The sequence below is a fragment of the Cydia splendana genome, chromosome 26 (genome assembly GCF_910591565.1).
Source record: "Cydia splendana chromosome 26, ilCydSple1.2, whole genome shotgun sequence".
NCBI classification, from domain to species: domain Eukaryota; kingdom Metazoa; phylum Arthropoda; class Insecta; order Lepidoptera; family Tortricidae; genus Cydia; species Cydia splendana.
Window position 1 is genome coordinate 240,570 of NC_085985.1, and position 19,914 is coordinate 260,483.

At 41.5% G+C, this 19,914-nt stretch overlaps 1 protein-coding gene across 1 annotated transcript; it reads left to right on the forward strand.

Annotated features, from left to right (window-relative positions):
* The first annotated feature begins 645 nt into the window (after window positions 1-645).
* Window positions 646-18,283, forward strand: LOC134803441 (cytochrome P450 4d8-like). Its single transcript, XM_063776259.1, has 10 exons — window positions 646-802; window positions 6,329-6,418; window positions 6,503-6,616; window positions 7,467-7,652; window positions 7,910-8,106; window positions 8,378-8,426; window positions 8,947-9,142; window positions 9,291-9,442; window positions 9,846-10,025; window positions 18,016-18,283. Exons 1-10 carry the CDS (start codon window positions 646-648, stop codon window positions 18,222-18,224), a joined length of 1,530 nt encoding a protein of 509 aa, XP_063632329.1. The 3' UTR covers window positions 18,225-18,283.
* The last annotated feature ends 1,631 nt before the right edge of the window (window positions 18,284-19,914 follow it).

Here is a 19,914-nt window from a genome sequence, read left to right on the forward strand (position 1 = left end):
ACAGGGGGGGGGGGGGGGCACATTTTACCACTTTGGAAGTGTCTCTCGCGCAAACTATTCAGTTTAGAAAAAAATATATTAGAAACCTCAATATCATTTTTGAAGACCTATCCATAGATACCCCACACACCGTATGGGTTTGAAGAAAAAATTTTTTTTGTGTTTCAGTTCTAAGTATGGGGAACCCCCAAATTTTATTGTTTTTTTTTTGTATTTTTGTGTGAAAATCTTAATGCGGTTCACAGAATACATCTACTTACCAAGTTTGAACAGTATATTTAAGTAGTTCTTATAGTTTCGGAAAAAAGTGTCTGTGACATACACGGACAGACAGACAGACAGACATGACGAATCTATAAGGGTTCCGTTTTTTGCCATTTGGCTACTGAACCCTAAAAAGTAGGTGAGTTGACCGTGACGTCACGATGTAATGTTTCATATAAATTCCATATTAGCAAATCGTTTTGACAGTTCATAAAAAGTAACTGATTTGACTAGTAGGAAAATACCCTATTCTATATATAGGTGAATAGAATTCATTTTTAGTTTAGGACGGCCAATTACTAAAAGTGGCCCGTTACTGACGAATGACCCTATTCCCCCTCAGATCGGCATTGCCCCGTTACAGCAAACACTCAAGCAGCCATGTTGTGGTCGCTTCTCCTCTTGGCGGCGGCCATCGCGGTCGCGCTGTACATGCGACAGAGGCGACCTCTGTACGAGTTCAGCAAAGCTTACCCTTTCGGCTTGCCGAGCTACCCTCTCATCGGCCAGTCGTATATATTCAGGGGCACGGATGAAGGTAAGACGAGATTATTTTGATAAGGTTACTCTCTCGGGCGAGATCTTCGGTGAAATATTGCGTTTATGTATATAGTTGCCATACAATCTTTTTTTGGATAAAATGTGAAGAATCGAATGGTATCCTTACTTATTTCGTTTTTGAAAATTAAAAATAAACTTAAATTTTGAAACTTTCAGGTGCTGTATTTTTTAATTATTTCCATACTTATATTTTTTTAATATCCACAATATTGTGATAAATTGCTCATTTGCTATCTATTCGAACTAGGGCTTGTGATATACGTGTTACACGCGGAACCGTAGCTACGTAACCTTAGCACCGGCGGTGCTAAGATCCCGTACTACACGGTCACGTCAAAGATACGTATCCGTTTCTGGATTCGGCTACGTTCCCGCGAATCTCGGCTTCGGCTCCGCTCGGCTTCGGCTCCGCTCCGCTCGGTTGTTGAAAGAGAGCTTGTGTCGAACGGACCCTTCGCATTATGTGTTATACTCGTGGTCTTTGCATTGATTTGATTCCAGATGTTTTTTTTAAGTAATTACATATTGGTATTATTCTGCTCTCTGATAACCAGCCATTATGAGTTTGTACAAAAAAAACCAGAGGTGGGATTGGTGTGATTTTTGAATCTCACCGGTGCCTTTTTTTGTATGCAGCCGATGACTATTTAGTACGAAATAAGCCACCCGATGAGAATCAAAAATCGCACCTCAGGTAGGTACTAGGTAGGTACCTACTTGTCGATGTCGATGAATATGAAAGTCCATCCAAATAAATATATTAATATCTCTAATTAATATTTACTCCCTAGTAAGAAATGCTACAGGTAGACCAATGCTACAATTTAAAAGTATTTTAAGTGAAATAATAATATACTTTGTTATTCATAAATATTATTACTGGCTGGACAACCGTCTTTCGTCGGTGAAAACACTAAGAAATAGTTGCACGTGCAGATAAAGATAACAAACAATAGTTTGCGGGCCATTGATAATGGTTACCTTCAAGTAGCTTTGGGTTTTGCCTGTTAAGTACCATGTGTTCCTATTGTTTGTGAAGTTAAGGGAAAGCAAGAAGTGGTCGGTTAATTTGTTTGATTTGACACAAATACTTACCTACTCAAGTTTTATTGCGGTTTTGGAGGGGGCTGTTTTGGACTCGAACTCATAGGATTATATTAGTCACTAGAGATGGGCGAAATGTGTCAGAGGGGCTACCGCGAAAACCGAAATTCGCAAATTGCGGGGATCTTACTCTTTTACTCCAATGAAGGCGTAATTAGAGTGACAGAGAAAAATGCCCGCAATTGACGATTTTCGGTATTGGCGGTAGCCCTACAGTAGAGGGAAAAGATTGATACTTATATATCTTTTTACCACTGGGATATGTATCACTCTTTTATATCTTTATATCTTTTTATATCTTTATACCGTGTGTATCAGTTGTCCCGCTCGTAACTGTATCGACGCTTACTACTGACTTTGCGTCATCTTATGAATGAGAGAGAGACAGAATTGTTATTATAACGTGATGACATTTTCATTTTGTATCATGATGGATATAGATTGGTACATTCACAAGGAAGCTTGATTTGGTTCGTATTGTCATGCGCAAGAATATATTTGCCTAATAAAATACCTTATTGCTTTTTGTTTACATTTTATTAGATGCAATGCAATTTAACTCATTAACCGAATTAATAACTCATCATTGCAATTTGCATTGCATTCTGCGCGAGCGAGAAATACTATACTTTCTACTTCTCGTTCCCGCGGAATAGCGAATGACGCGTCCGAATCCGCCTGAACGACCGCTGTCGCTCGTTCGTGTTAAGCCCCCTCCAGACTATGCGCGTGAATCGCGGCTTCGCCCGCGATTCACGCGGATAGTCTGGAGGGGGCTTTACTTCGGCCGACGCGCGACCTAGTCATCGCTTTCGCTTTAGTAAATCGTTGCCGAGGGAGTGAGCGGTACGGATATACTGATACATTCGGATTCGTAAAGACAAGAAGAGTGATTCATGAAACGAGAAAGATATATATCTTTTTTATCTATCACTCCTGAGTTACCCATCTCTATTAGTCACTATTTAGGAGAGTCAGTGTTAGTGAACACTACGAGACTTATCTACCTATAATTGTGCTATTAATATAAAAAAGTTGACGACGTTCGAATCGAGAGAAAAGTACGGAAGTTGACGAAAATTTTAATAAAAGTGCTTTAGAATATATTTACAAAACTAAAAGTTATTCTAATATGCATCCCATAGAGCAGTTTAATACATACTTAGCTGAACCGGAAATACGATTCGACATGGACCCATTTCAGTGGTGGAAATTGCGAGCATCCAAGTACCCAGCCGTTGCAGACATTGCAAGAAGCTACTTATGTATACCAGCGACTTCTGCAAGTTCAGAAAGAACTTTTTCGACTGCTGGCAATATAGTCACAGCAAAACGTAGCTGTCTCCTTCCAAAAAACGTTTCCTTGTTGGTATTTCTGTTCCAAAACAAGAAAATGTTTAGTTAAATTGGCTCTGCACTTAAATACTTAGCATTGTAGACTGTAAATAATATTGAATTGATTTAATATTAACACAAAGAGTGTTTGATTAGCGAATTATTTTAACCTTGTGCAAATTGATACCGATATGATTTTTATTACTTTAAAAATATCTCTAGCATTAATATTTTAAATTAAAAAAATATGTCTCAAAAACTTATTTATTTTATTAATAAGGTTTTGAGTTTTGACAGACACTTTTGCGGTCTTTATTATGTAAGATATTAATTAATGATTCTGCTGACTACTGGGTACATGAACAAACTGTTGTATGCTGATTTTGTATTGTTGTACATTTTAGCTAGTCTTTTATATTTTTTAAATTTAAAGTAATTATATTAAAAATAATTTATTGATATATATAGTACAGTAGTCAGCGTCATATAGTTGGTAGCATCCGAAGTAGTTAAATAGTTCGGAACGTCATAGATTTTATATGAAGTAACTAGGCATCGTAAAGTGCGAGCAAAATTTATTAAAGTACTAGGGTTGTTAGTGTTACTGGTTGTCATGTGTCATTTCAATAGATTTCGCTCTCAGTTTACGGTCCTTAAAAATAACAAACTATTTGACTACTTCGGATACTACCAACTATAAGACGCTGACTGTACATGTTAGATTATTTAAAAAAAGTTGATTAATTATAGTCTGTGTCATGTGAATGAAAATTAGAATTTTACCTATTTTTTTATATGTTGATTATACGCGAATTCTTTTAATATACATCTTTTACAATTTGTACTGGTCTATTATTTTTGCCTCCAACATAATATTTGCATCTTATTGTTTTGATCACTCTTAAAACTTTATTTAAAATGCAAAAGTATGGAAACTGAAATTAAAAACTCGCCCCTTGCATTACATTCGGGGGTCTTATTAATGACACGCATAAAATCTACACTAAACGTCACGGTCACGACTGGATCCGATCTACGTATAAATAAGATACGTATCTCCGTGTACACGTAGCTACGTATCTTAATTACACGTAGCCGAATCACACGGAGCAAACGAAGCGGATCTCCGTTGCCGAGTAACACGGCAACGGAGATTCGGCTACGGGTACACGAAACACGGTCACGACCAGGAGCACTAATTCGAACGAGCGAGCAAAGCGAACGAAGTTCTTACATTCGACTTGGGACACGCGGCTGGCTAGGGGCACGTCCCGGCATTTCGATGTTTTTAAGCTGAACTATCAGAGGATAGTTTAATACTCAAGAACTTAAGTAAATTTGTTCTAATTTAAATGAAATTGGGTAAACGTGTAGTTGAGGGCATTATATTTTAGTCATTAAATTATGAGCAGGCTCGATCAAGGGGTTATTGAGCTAAAAGAGCTTAGAAGCCTAAAAAGCTATTTGTGGGGGGTCTTGCTATTCTGGTCATCTTTTTGCAAAAAAGTATGGTCGAGTTTGGTATCAAATGAAAGTGTTCGGCTTGCACTTTTATAATATCGTTTTTAAATTTACCATTTTGAAATAATTAGCAAGATAAAAATAAACATAATATAGGTATTTGACATTTCACAGAAAATATTTCGGCTTACCACAGATACAGTATCAGTTAAGGGCTCCACAGACCTTGTAATATATCCACGCGATTTTTGATCCATTGCCGCCTATAGTGGGACATAAAATAGTAGAAATTAAATAAAATGGAACTCTAAAATTTCCATACTATAGTCGGTCAAACAAGTTTGTCAGTAGAAAAAGGCGCAATATTCAAATTTTATATGGGACGATAACCCTTCGCTCCTACATTTTTTAGCCGCTTTTTTCTACTGGCGGAAATGGCTTGACAGACTATAAATTGTTGCCATGTGTAAGCATTTTACGTCAAAAATGTGACAGCTACGTAGAAAGTGGCGCCCTCATTTATTAACTGACTTCCAAATCTCAAAAAGAGGAGCAATCTCCTCTCCACAATCCAATGATTGTGATTTTTTTTTCAATATCTCTCCATATCTCCGTCATTACTGCACCGATTTTGAAAATTATTTTTTTGATTGTATGTATATGCATACAGATTGGTCCCGTTTTTGTCAAAACCCAGTTCTGATGATGGGATCCATGAGGAATCGAGGGAACTCCTCAAATCTTAAAGGCAAACATATAGTGATTTATGTGTTTTATCAACAAATCAAGCACATACATTCAAATAAGTGACTAATATCAAATATCAACATTTATTCAGCAAATAGGCCACAAGGGCACTTTTACACGTCAACATTGAATTTACATACAAGCAAAAATAATAACAATACATTAACAATTTTATAAAATACAACTAACAATTCAAACTAACGTATTACAATTACTTAGAGATGTATATGATCTCTTAATGTCGAATTACATAAAAAATACAGATACAAAACACAATAAAAAAAAACTATAATATTTAGAGGAGTAAATGTCTCTAGGTGTCAGAACTATAAGATTATATAGTTTATCAAATTATCCTTAGAGAATTATCCTGACATTTGATGAAGTGGAACTGCTGATGATGATCAGAACGGAACTCTTCAACGACGCATAGTTCACGTTTGGCGATTCGTCCTCTTCGTTATGTTTGTTAAGCAAGTTAAGTTTTTAAGCCACATTTTTGTCAAGCTCGAGGTCTTATGATGGTATCCATGAGGAATCGAGGGAACTCCTCAAATCTTAAAGGCATGCGTATAGATTTATTTTCTTGAAAATTATTTTCTACTATTTTATGTCGAACTATACGAGTAAGTAGGTGCAACAAAGTCAATCGCTCTATATAATTTTTGGCAAATCGCGAGTTCTCAGTTCGGGGCGAACTACTAGTTTAATAGATTTTGTTATAAAATTCAACATGTGTCATCATCCCTATAGGTACCTACTAGGTGCAGCATTAGGTAGTCAGCTCTTAGCTGTGCACCCCTGCATATGCAATTGTATGCGGCAGACATTAATCGTTTATTCCTAACCTTTCCAGACCGAATGAACGCATTTATCAAAGTAGGCGACGTGTCGCTCAAAAACGGAGGTATCACTACGGTGTGGATGGGGCCAAAGCCATACGCAGGTAAGGTATACACCAAATTTTTTGAGGTAATGCTAACTCATGTTTTTCGTAATATTAAGTGATTATATTTGAGCATTTTGGCAGTCATTAGCGACCCTGAGCTGCTGGCGGTGGTGGCCAAGGCGTGTCTGGAGAAGGACACCACAACCATGAAGTACCTGAGGTTATTCCTCGGCAACGGACTCATATTCGCACCGAGTAAGTATATAACACCCTTGACACCCTTGTATTAAGCTTGTAACCACCCCACACTATACAGGGCGTCCCACGGCTATGCCACATGGAGGGAAAGTACCTTGAATATTGTAGATGGAACATTTTACTGAAAGAAGACATTATTTTAATTTAAAAAGCAATTTAAACTGCATTCATAGATTTTTAAATAATTACGTGGTTGAACCGGGAATCGAACCCGCTACACGAGAAAAAAATGTACCCTATAGCTTTATCATACCGATCGAAAGGCTTCATCATAAGGATTATTTTTTGCTAAATCTCTATGGCCATGGAATAAGTTCGGAGGAGAGGATTTTTTGTCTGCCGTGACATTGGTGTTTTTTACGCAATGATTATTTATTGCGAATTCATGCATGTAAGTAGCGAACTAGCAAATGTACGAACTCGCAATAAACACCAATCAATGTGTAAATTTGACTGGGTCCTTTACTTCTGTAGGCCCAAGCAGCAAGACAAATATTAAGCCTCGCGGTCGCCCTTGTCCATTTCTCTCTGTCAAATCAATGTTCCTTCAACCCATGACGGCCATGACTGAACAAGAAGTACAAAAATACAGAACCTCCCAAAAATACACTTGCGGCTAAGACGAAGCTGCCCCTAATTTTGAATGTAAGTCATAAATACCAAACTTACTTTTTTCCTTTTTGCCAAGTCATACACCCATATACGGAGTGCGCCTTGTCTACATACCACTCTTACGTTCAAGCCTGGTTACGCTATGGCATTACTTATGGGGACCTGCTGCCCCCTACAGTTCATGCATCCCTACCTTTTTCCCGGCCTTTAATACTTATAATGTAATCTTGCACAGCTAAGATCTGGCGCCCCCGCCGCAAGATAATGGCGCCGACGTTCAACATGAAGAATCTGCAGGAGTTCGTGGCGGTGTTCGACAAGCAGAGCAGCATCATGGTGGCGCAGCTGCGCGCGCACGACGGCGGCGGGGACTTCACCTTCTGGGAGTTCATTACTGCCTACACCTTCGACGCTATTTGCGGTAAATCATTCAATCCAGTAATTATTTTAGAGGGCCTTCCGCGAACAACTTCGTTTGTTTGTTCGTCTATTTGTTGTCTATCATTCAAACAAACTAAGGTCCTAAGGTGTGCCATATCAAAGCAAGCACGATAGCGAGGCAGATGTTTTTTTTTGTTTTATGACTTTGAGATTCCAAAAACTGATGATTGCTACTGCGGTTGCCTCTTGGATTCAAACGTTTTCCGACCCCTGTTCTAGATGGTCCTCGGTTTTCAGAGACAGTCCTGGGCATCGAGCTGAATGCGCAAAAGAACCGGCACCACCTGTTCATCGAGACCTTCGACGTGATCATCCCGATCCTCGCCAAGCGCTTGCTGTCGCCCTGGCTCTACTGGGACTGGGTCTTCAGACTCACGCCCCACTACAAACCTTTCATCACGCAGAGAAAAATAGCCTTCGACTTCTTTGATAAGGTTGGATAATTTTGTTCCAAAATTACTCTCTCATGGTGGTGTAAAGTCTACTTGACAAAACTTCGTATTAAATTATTAATGTTGGTAAAAGACACAATAATTCCTTTCATTAGAGGGCTTGACTCGGGATTTAAAAGACTCGGAAGTTTTTTTAGCGCAGTATCGTAAAACTAGTCGAGTTCTTTAGACGAGATGTTTAAACTCAAAATACACAAGTTTCTACCAACAATACCTATTTATTATCGTAATGGCAAATTTATGTTTGTTATAGGTTATACTTGACAGAAGAAAAGAACTGGCAGAACAAGGGGATGATGACGGTGAGTGATTGAGTTCTAAAGATGAATAAGATCGTCTGGCCTAAAAAAAAGGACGCTTATTTACCTCCCAGTGGTAAGCGTCCTTTCTTCTCTTTTTTTGGTACATTAAGCCGCCTGTTGCTATCTCTATTGCACGCGCATAGTTCCGTTCGCACAATGACATTGACAGCCGGCATCATTGGTGGGTCAGCCTCGGAGTAATTAACAATGGAGCCGCCATGTCTAAAATTTTCGGTACAAAATAGTCTGCCGTTTTTTGCGGGGGAGGGGCACATCAAATGTATAGGTACGTCATGTAAGATAAACGTCAGTCCATACATATGGTTGACATGTGGTTGACCATTGGCCGCCTTTTTTCGACAGAGGGGAACGCCTGTTAATGGGGGCTCCATTGTTAATTACTCCGAGGGGTCAGCAGTGTACGAAATTCCTAGAACTAAGCGCTTCGTAAATTATGCCACCTTTTTCTGCTGGCGGAAATTTCCTGTATTTAATTCTTAATTTTGCATGCACTTTTTAGATGTCAAGGACCGCAAGTCCTTCCTAGACATGATGATCGTGGCTTCCGGAAGAGCCCGGGGCTACACGAACATCGAGCTGAGGGAAGAGATCATGTCCATCGTGTCGGCCGGCACGGACACCTCGGCCGTCGGCACCGCCTTCGTCGCCCTCATGCTGTCCAGGCATCCCAGTGTGCAGGACAAGGTCTACGAAGAGTACGTATCTTTTTAATTTTTAACAAGTGTTCACTAATTTATCTATTATTTTTAAGTTTTCCCCATAGATGGTATAATTCACCCGTGTTCGACATATAGTTATTATGCCATTGTAATGTTATGTGAAATTATAAAATGTTATATCTAGATTGAAGGAGGTGTTCGGCGACTCGGACCGGCCGGTGACGTGGCAGGACCTCCCAAAGCTGACGTACATGGAGGCCGTCATCAAGGAGACTCTGCGGCTGTATCCGCCGGCGCCCGTCGTCGTCAGGGACGTGCATGAGACGGTTGTATTACGTGCGTATTCAATTCAATTTCAATATTGCAACATATACCGTTATTACCATCGACCTAGTCCTAGTGGAATATACCTACAAAAATGTATCTCTACAATAAACTGTAAAGTTCGGTTGGCGTAACTGAAGAAGCAACACAATTTACAACCTTAAATTTTATCAGGAGTTTCTCCTAGCAAAGACAAATAAAGAAAAGTGTAATAAAGAAACTTCACTTACTAGTATTCGCCCTAAGCCAGAGACACTTTAGTCCGATGAAGCCGATGAATGAAATTGAATGCCATCCGACGGCCCGCACCGGCCTTTTATACCCTTTAACAGCGACATAATGACAGCATAACATACCGGCGACTAAATTCCGGTGGATTTGATATATTCTTAGTTCTCTCCTTCTGTGTTTCCAGCAAACGGTGCGACCCTACACTCCGGGATGGGCCTGGTGCTGCACTTCTGGGCCACGCACCGCAACACCAAGTACTGGGGCGACGACGTGGAGCAGTTCAGGCCCGAGAGGTTCATAGAAGGGCCGCTGAAGCACCCCGCGCAGTTTGCGCCGTTCAGCTACTCACTGAGGAACTGCATCGGTACGTATCAGTTAGTCTCCTGCACCGCAACACCATGTATTAGAGACGTCGTGGAGGAGTTATGGCCCGAGGTTCCTGGAAGGGCCGCTGAAGCACCCCGCGCAGTTCGTGGCCTTCAGCTACTCACTAAGGAACTGCATCGGTACGTATGTGTTGGTCTCCTGCACCGCAACACCATGTATTAGAGACGTCGTGGAGGAGTTATGGCCCGAGGTTCCTGGAAGGGCCGCTGAAGCACCCCGCGCAGTTCGTGGCCTTCAGCTACTCACTAAGGAACTGCATCGGTACGTATGTGTTGGTCTCCTGCACCGCAACACCGTGTATTAGAGACGTCGTGAAGGAGTTATGGCCCGAGGTTCCTGGAAGGGCCGCTGAAGCACCCCGCGCAGTTCGTGGCCTTCAGCTACTCACTAAGGAACTGCATCGGTACGTATGTGTTGGTCTCCTGCACCGCAACACTATGTATTAGAGACGTCGTGGAGGAGTTATGGCCCGAGGTTCCTGGAAGGGCCGCTGAAGCACCCCACGCAGTTCGTGGCCTTCAGCTACTCACTAAGGAACTGCATCGGTACGTATGTGTTGGTCTCCTGCACCGCAACACCGTGTATTAGAGACGTCGTGGAGGAGTTATGGCCCGAGGTTCCTGGAAGGGCCGCTGAAGCACCCCGCGCAGTTCGTGGCCTTCAGCTACTCACTAAGGAACTGCATCGGTACGTATGTGTTGGTCTCCTGCACCGCAACACTATGTATTAGAGACGTCGTGGAGGAGTTATGGCCCGAGGTTCCTGGAAGGGCCGCTGAAGCACCCCACGCAGTTCGAGCCGTTCTGCTACTCGCTGAGGAACTGCATCGGTATACGTACATGTTGGTCTCCTGCACCGCAACACTATGTATTAGAGACATCGTGAAGGAGTTATGGCCCGAGGTTCCTGGAAGGGTCACTGAAGCACCCCGCGCAGTTCGTGGCCTTCAGCTACTCACTAAGGAACTGCATCGGTACGTATGTGTTGGTCTCCTGCACCGCAACACCGTGTATTAGAGACGTCGTGGAGGAGTTATGGCCCGAGGTTCCTGGAAGGGCCGCTGAAGCACCCCGCGCAGTTCGTGGCCTTCAGCTACTCACTAAGGAACTGCATCGGTACGTATGTGTTGGTCTCCTGCACCGCAACACTATGTATTAGAGACGTCGTGGAGGAGTTATGGCCCGAGGTTCCTGGAAGGGCCGCTGAAGCACCCCGCGCAGTTCGTGGCCTTCAGCTACTCACTAAGGAACTGCATCGGTACGTATGTGTTGGTCTCCTGCACCGCAACACTATGTATTAGAGACGTCGTGGAGGAGTTATGGCCCGAGGTTCCTGGAAGGGCCACTGAAGCACCCCGCGCAGTTCGTGGCCTTCAGCTACTCACTAAGGAACTGCATCGGTACGTATGTGTTGGTCTCCTGCACCGCAACACTATGTATTAGAGACGTCGTGGAGGAGTTATGGCCCGAGGTTCCTGGAAGGGCCACTGAAGCACCCCGCGCAGTTCGTGGCCTTCAGCTACTCACTAAGGAACTGCATCGGTACGTATGTGTTGGTCTCCTGCACCGCAACACTATGTATTAGAGACGTCGTGGAGGAGTTATGGCCCGAGGTTCCTGGAAGGGTCACTGAAGCACCCCGCGCAGTTCGTGGCCTTCAGCTACTCACTAAGGAACTGCATCGGTACGTATGTGTTGGTCTCCTGCACCGCAACACTATGTATTAGAGACGTCGTGGAGGAGTTATGGCCCGAGGTTCCTGGAAGGGCCGCTGAAGCACCCCACGCAGTTCGAGCCGTTCTGCTACTCGCTGAGGAACTGCATCGGTATACGTACATGTTGGTCTCCTGCACCGCAACACCAAGTATTGGAGACGACGTGGAGCTTCAGAAAACCGATAACCAGCAGTAATCTGTATTACATACCGTTGAATTCAAAGTTAGTTATTAAACTTTGGCTGCTATTTAACTGATCAACATATATATAGTAAAATTTAACACCAAAAAAATCTATTTTACCACCCTAAAATAATAAATGATCATCAAAATTATAACTCCATTTTAATGTGAAATGATTACCAAAGGTAATCAAAAGGTAAGTTAGGTAAGGGTCGCAGTTCAAACACAACCGAACCCACTTTTCGAGTAGCATTTCGTTTCTGTAAGGGTCCCAATTCAAACCTAACCTAACCCACTTTTTAGTAGCATTTCGTTTCTGTATGGGTCGCAGTTCTAACCTAACCTAACCTACTTTTTAGTAGCATTTCGTTTCTGTAAGGGTCCCAATTCAAACCTAACCTAACCCACTTTTTAGTAGCATTTCGTTTCTGTATGGGTCGCAGTTCTAACCTAACCTAACCTACTTTTTAGTAGCATTTCGTTTCTGTATGGGTCGCAATTCAAACCTAACCTAACCCACTTTTTAGTAGCATTTCGTTTCTGTATGGGTCGCAATTCAAACCTAACCTAACCTACTTTTTAGTAGCATTTCGTTTTTGTAAGGGTCGCAGTTCTAACCTAAGAGCCGAACTGCTATCAGATAAGTGGTTATCTGATAGCAGTTCGGTTCTGTGAGGATCGCAGTTCTAACCTAACCTAACCCACTATTATAGTAGCATTTCGTTTCTGTTAAGGTCGCAGTTCAAACCTAACCTAACCTACTTTTCTAGTAGTATTTCAGTATATATGCTACTAGAAAAGTAGGTTAGGTTAGGTAGGTATGCGGTGCGGGGTACGGGGGGTTGAGCGGGAGAGGCAGTAATTTTGGCATCGTTTTACTTTATTTGGTAATATGTATACAAAGAACCCCGTACCAAAAGTATGGAAAATATGGTTTCAGTTAAATATTCTGAGATTTTGATATAATATAGATTTTAACGTCCTGAACAAAAGTCTCTATGGGGGCTACCACTGTTGCCGAGTCCCTTTCAGAGTTACGACTGATTTTGTATCAGATAACAAATCATTAATTAGATGCAATTACCAACAATTACCAACAATTACAGGCTGGCCATTTGACGAAAGATAAAATGAATGTGCACTTCGTAGATTATTAATAAATAACATAATATTTATTGATAATAATGTGAATATAATTTTCAACTCGGTTTTGGATCTAAAAGCGGTTGTGAAGCCGCCGTCCACGCCGTGCGTACTTACGTAGAGCGTCGGGCCGGCGAGGTGCTGCTGAAGGTGGATGTAACTAACGCTTTCAACTCCGTGGACCGAGGCGCCCTGCTGACCCAAATCAAAGAAAAAATCCCGGAAACCTACAATTTCCTATGGCAATGTTACAGCTCACCTACGAAACTTTTATATAAATCAAACCTTTTGGCCTCCTCCGTTGGTTGTCAGCAGGGTGATCCTTTAGGCCCAGCGATTTTCAGTCTCGCCATCCATTCTATCATAAAAAATCTAAATTCTAAATTAAATATCTGGTACCTGGACGACGGAACCCTTGGAGGTGAAGCCGATACTGTTTTAGACGATTTAAAAAAACTAACATCAGAGTTAAAATCAATCGGCCTAACTCTGAACTTTTTGAAAAGCGAACTTTTTATTTTGAACCCTTCCTCCGATTGCAAAATTATAGAGGACAGCTTTGCTATGATAGCCCCCGGAATCAAAATTATTAGTGACAATCAGCTTCACCTTCTTGGTTGCCCTATTTTAGATCAATCTTTCGACGAATATGTCAATGCCAAAATCCAAAATTTTAATTCTGTTTCGGAACGCCTACTAAAAATTAATATGCATACCGCCTTTTCCATCATTCACATTCCACAAGGAAGGACCTATTAAAAGTGGCTACAGATTTTTTTCAGGACCTATACAGAGATAAGGGCAAAGAGACATACGTACAAGATGACCAGTCTATAGAGGACAGCCAGAAAGCTCTACCATTTTTACAATCAGAAATTCGTACGGCCGTCCTTAAATTAAAAACAAATAAGTGCCCAGGAGAAGATGGAATTACAACTGACATAATAAAAGCTTTCGGTGACTCTATATACCCAATTCTAACTAATCTATTTAATCAAGTCTTGTCACAAGAGAATATTCCTGACCCATGGAAAAGATGTACTATTTCCTTGCTATATAAAAAAGGAGACCCGAAAAATATCGGCAACTACAGGCCTATAAGTTTATTACCAACTATCTACAAACTCTTTACGACGACTCTACTAAACCGCATTACAAAAGATATAGACGAAAACCAAACACGAGACCAAGCTGGTTTCCGGAAAAACTTCTCTACTATAGATCACCTTTTCACTGTTACGCAAGTTATGGAAAAATGCACAGAGTACAAAAAAACGCTCTACATGGTATTTATTGACTATAGTAAAGCATTTGATACAATAAAACATAACAAACTATGGGAAGCTTTAGAAAAACAAGGAATATATAATAAATATATAACATTATTGAAAAACATCTATTCGGAATGCAACGCAAAAGTAAAACTAGAAAAACCAGGAGAGTCGTTCAATATAGAGAAAGGAGTAAGACAGGGAGACACGATATCACCAAAGCTTTTTATAGCTCTACTTGAATATATTTTTAGAAATTTCCAATGGAATAAAAAGGGCATAAATATCAATGGTGAATACTTATGTAATTTACGGTTCGCAGATGACATTATTTTACTATCTGAAAATCATGTAGAGCTTCAAGAAATGATAACCAGCCTTAATACAGAGAGCAAAAAATGCGGGCTACATATGAACCCAGACAAAACTAAAGCAATGACAAATGCAATAAAAAAACCACTCTGCGTCGATAACCACAACATAGAATATGTAGACGACTATATTTACTTAGGTCAGAACATAAGTTTTACAGACAGGACCGAAAAAGAAGTAAAACGACGAATCACCCTAAGTTGGAAGAAATACTGGTCACTAAAAAGTATATTTAAAGGCAAATTTCCGCTCCGTATCAAAAAGAAAATAATGGACTCGAACGTACTACCAACTCTTACATACGGTTGCCAGACATGGGCTCCAACAACATCCTGTAGAAAAAAGGTCAGGACTTTCCAAAGAGCAATGGAGCGGAGTATGCTAGGTTACAAGCTGAAGGACCGCATCAGGAGCTGCAACATAAGGTCTAAAACAAAAATCATCGACGCACTAGAGATGACAGCGAAACTTAAATGGAAATGGGCCGGACACGTCGCAAGACTAAACGACAACCGATGGAGTCAACGTGTTGTGCACTGGTTCACCAGACGAGCAGAGGGCAAACGAAAACACGGACATCCTTTTCGCCGCTGGAAAGATGACATAGTGGCAGTGGCTGGAAACCACTGGACCCGCTTGGCCCAAAACAGGAACGACTGGCATGAGATGGAGGAGGCCTTCGTCCAGAAATGGATGATTCCCACGTAATAAACCAATATTTAGTTTACCACCTAATTTTAGTTTTTAATTTTAATTTAGTTTTTAGTTCTATACGTTAAATAAGTTAATATGTACCTATACCTTTCAGGGAAATAAAGGCTATTTTTATTTTTATTTTATTTATTTTATTTTTCCATCATTCGATATTGCCTGTTCGTACCCAAATTTACTTATGTTCTCCGCTGTAGTCACCTTTGGAAGCATCCCACCCTACTTTTAAAACTTGACTCCTCTTAATTCAGGATACTCTGTCATCTGTTCTCAACATACGTTTTGAAGAAAGGTCCTGGACCCAGGCCTCTCTGCCTATTCGGCACGGTGGCCTGGGTATCCGCAAAATTTCCAGTGTGTCGCTGCCTGCCTTCTTGTCCTCGGTGCATAGTGCTCAAAACCTGATTGGAGGCATTTTATCTCGCTCTCTCGGGGCCATAGAGGCAGCACATTGCATCGAGGCCAAGAATGTTTGGTCACTAACCTGCAGCAACACGGACCCGCCTGCCAATCCATGCTCGCAGAGGCAATGGGACGAGCCGCTCTGCCGTCTAGTACGGAATAATCTCGTTGATACGTCAACTAGTACGGCAGACCGAGCTCGTCTTCTTGCCACTGCGGAGTGGGAGTCGGGTCTGTGGCTACAAGCCCTACCCTCTCCATCCATAGGGACCCTATTGGACAACACCACCTTCAGACTGGCGACTTGTTTGCGCATAGGGACTGTAACAAACGTCCCCCATCACTGCCGTTGTGGTGCCATGGTGGACAAATTTGGACATCATGGGCTATCCTGCGGCAGAAGCGCCGGACGCATACCCAGACACGCCAGCATCAACGACGTCATCCGAAGGGCCTTTGTCAGCGTCAAAGTCCCGGCCATACTCGAGCCCGTCGGTTTGGCTAGGGACGACGGCAAGAGGCCCGACGGTATGACGTTGGTGCCTTGGAAGATGGGACGGCCTCTAGTCTGGGATGCCACATGTGTTGATACCCTCGCGCCGTCCCACCTTCCGGGCACCAGCAGAGATGCTGGTCATGCCGCGTCCATGGCAGAAGACCTCAAACGCCGCAAATATGCCACCCTTGGCAGTAGTTATATTTTTGAGGCGTTTGGGGTCGAAACGCTGGGGCCGTGGGGGCCAAGCGCGCGCCGTATATACAGGGCCTTAGCGGAGCGCCTTATAGATGCCGCAGGGGACCAGAGAGCTGGCCTGTATTTTGCTCAACGCGTTAGTATTGCCATACAACGTGGCAATGCGGCCAGCCTTCTGGGCACACTGCCCATCGGCAGTGACTTGGGGGACGTTTTTTATTTATAGGCGTTTTATTTTAAGTTTATTTAGTTTAGAGATAGTTCGTATTATTATTATTAAGCTAATTTAATGTTTTATATTTATTTAATAGTGTTGTAATAAATCATTTCGAAATGCAGTTAAACATCAATTATGGATAGCGTTCCAAAACGAAATTCCGGAAGAAGAGCCTATCTTGGCCTATTACTGTAAATGCAAAACCGGGGCCAGAACTATTGGTTGTTGTGCTCATGTTGCCAGTGTCGTATGGTACCTTGGTTATGCACGACATCAAGAAAACGTGAAATACCCAAGTACTGCATTATTAAACCACATACTTGACTGTGCGAACAGAAGTGAACCCTTAATAAACCGAGTTTAAAAGTGTACATGTGTATCTATGAAAATATGTAAATATATGTAGATAAGATTTAACGAGTAACACTATTTAATTTTTTCTTTCATTTTATCCGTTATTAATAGTTTGTTTTGTCTGGTACAGTCTACTGTAAAAATATGGGTGCATTAAAATGCACAAAAATATGTTCCAATGATCTGTATGTCGTTGTAATAAGAACTTCCTAAAATATTTATGAAACGATTTATTTTGCACTTGAAAAAGACGCTGGAGGTGTCATATTACTGATATTACTGTCACTGTGACAAGTTGCGAATTGGTACTAGAGTCGATTTCTTTGAGGGTACAAAATCAGTCGTAACTCTGAAAGGGACTTGGCAACAGTGGTAGCCCCCATAGAGACTTTTGTTCAGGACGTTAAAATCTATATTATATATATCAAAATCTCAGAATATTTAACTGAAACCACATTTTCCATACTTTTGGTACGGGGTTCTTTGGCTGCTCTGTGCATTTTCTATGGAAGGGTACATTTTTTTTCGCGATTTCGGGGTTGGTCCCATAGTAAAAGTTGCTCAGTATAATCCCAAAACCTCCCTGGCAACGGGAATGCAGTTATTTTTTGGCCACCCTGTATGGGAACTTCTGAATTTCATAACAAAAGTTAAAAGTTTAAAAAATCATAACTCGAAAAATACGGAAAATCGGCTAACATGGGGTATATTCTGATAGCCCACGACGTGAGGAATCTAAAATAAAATTTGGCTCTTCTTCTCAAAAGTTTGCCGACCCCTGAGCTAGCGCATAAGGTCATTTGAAAGTAGGCCTTTGCCCAATAGCGGGGCGTAGCCACTTGATGACGATGGATGGATAATGGATGGAATGATAATTTAAATTTTAAGTAATTGTAACAATTTCAGGAGTTAACTACGCCATAATGTCAACGAAGACGAACCTATCGAACCTGCTGCGTCGCTACGAAGTGCTGCCGCCGCTGAGCGTGCCGCCCGACCAGCTGCTGGCCCCCTTCAGGGTGAAGTTCGACGTCATGATGAAGCACTGCGACAACTTCGAGCTCAGGATACGGAGTAGACACAATGGACAAGGGAAAAGTTATCCAGCAAAATAGTGCGCGCGAATGAGGGTCTAAGATGGATGTGCTTGTATAGTCTGTGTAAATAACTGTCGTTTTAAAGAAGTAGGTAAGAGAGGGCACACTATAGACAATAAAAGAGCAGCCATCAGGGTTCCGTACCCATAAGGTAAAACGGGACCCTATTACTAAGACTTCGCTGTCCGTCCGTCCGTCCGTCCGTCCGTCCGTCCGTCCGTCCGTCTGTCTGTCACCAGGCTGTATCTCACGAACCGTGATAGCTAGACAGTTGAAATTTTCACAGATGATGTATTTCTGTTGCCGCTATAACAACAAATACTAAAAACAGAATAAAATAAAGATTTAAATGGGGCTCCCAAGCTCCCATACAACAAACGTGATTTTTGACCAAAGTTAAGCAACGTCGGGCGTGGTCAGTACTTGGATGGGTGACCGTTTTTTATTGCATTTTTTTCCCGTTTTTTTTTTTTCATTATGGTACGGAACCCTTCGTGCGCGAGTCCGACTCGCACTTGCCCGGTTTTTTTCTTCTTCCTTGCGTTATCCGGCATTTTGCCACGGCTCATGAGAGCCTGGGGTCCACTTGACAACTAATCCCATGATTTGACGTAGGCACTAGTTTTTACGAAACCGATTGCTATCTGACCTTCCAACCCAGAGGGGAAAATAGGCCGTATTGGGATTAGTCCGGTTTCCTCACGATGTTTTCCTTCACCGACTAGCAAATATCAAATGATATTTCTTACATAAGTTCCGAAAAACTCATTGGTACGAACCGGGCGGGTTTGAACCCGCGACCTCCGGATTGAAAGTCGTGCGCTCTTACCACTAGGCCAGCGCTTTTTTACAATGATAATGGCGTACATTGAAGATAATATTTATTTTGTATGAAAAATAGGAAGTTAGACTTCAATTATTTAAAAAAGTTATTGAACAAAAGTGTCACCGTTTGAGGAGTACAATCCACATTTTAATTACTTGCTCGTATTACCTATATACAGGCCACACCCGGTAGGTATAAGATCGCACAGGCAGCTTACACCTGTTACGTCACTTCAATGTCCACTTGTGTTTTGTCCATTTGCCGATTAGAATATATTTATATGTAAGTACATGAATATGCCCAGTAATTAATGGAGAAAGTAAAAGTTTCGTGGTTTTCGAGATAACCGAACTTTCAATCAATCTTTTCATACCTAGCACCTTACTTAACTTTAATCACCACCTAGGCCACATATTTGTTTATAAACATGTAAATAGCATGTGTTATAGATTGTAAACCTACCTCTGGTTAAACTCACATCAGCCTCCACTACCTAAATGAAAAGGCCGAAGGGCAAGATTTGCATTCGACACGTGCGTGCTTCCCGCAACTTCTCTAGTTATGTATGCGAGGTTTAGGGCCCATTTACATTATACAAGTACTTGCATGTACTTGCACATGCCATACAATAAAATTGAGACGAAAAAGAATTGCTCAGTCTAAAAATTTAAAATTCTAGTATTATTGACCAGGAAATGCAACAAAAATTTACAAATTAAGTAAAACCCAAAACAATTCAAATTAAACAATAAAAGAAAAAGATTAAAAATTCAATAAATATAAATCTATTATACATAATTACAATTATTACGATATATATATATCTGAAATAAATGATATATTATATTATTATTTGTATGTCTTTCCCATCACGGAACAATG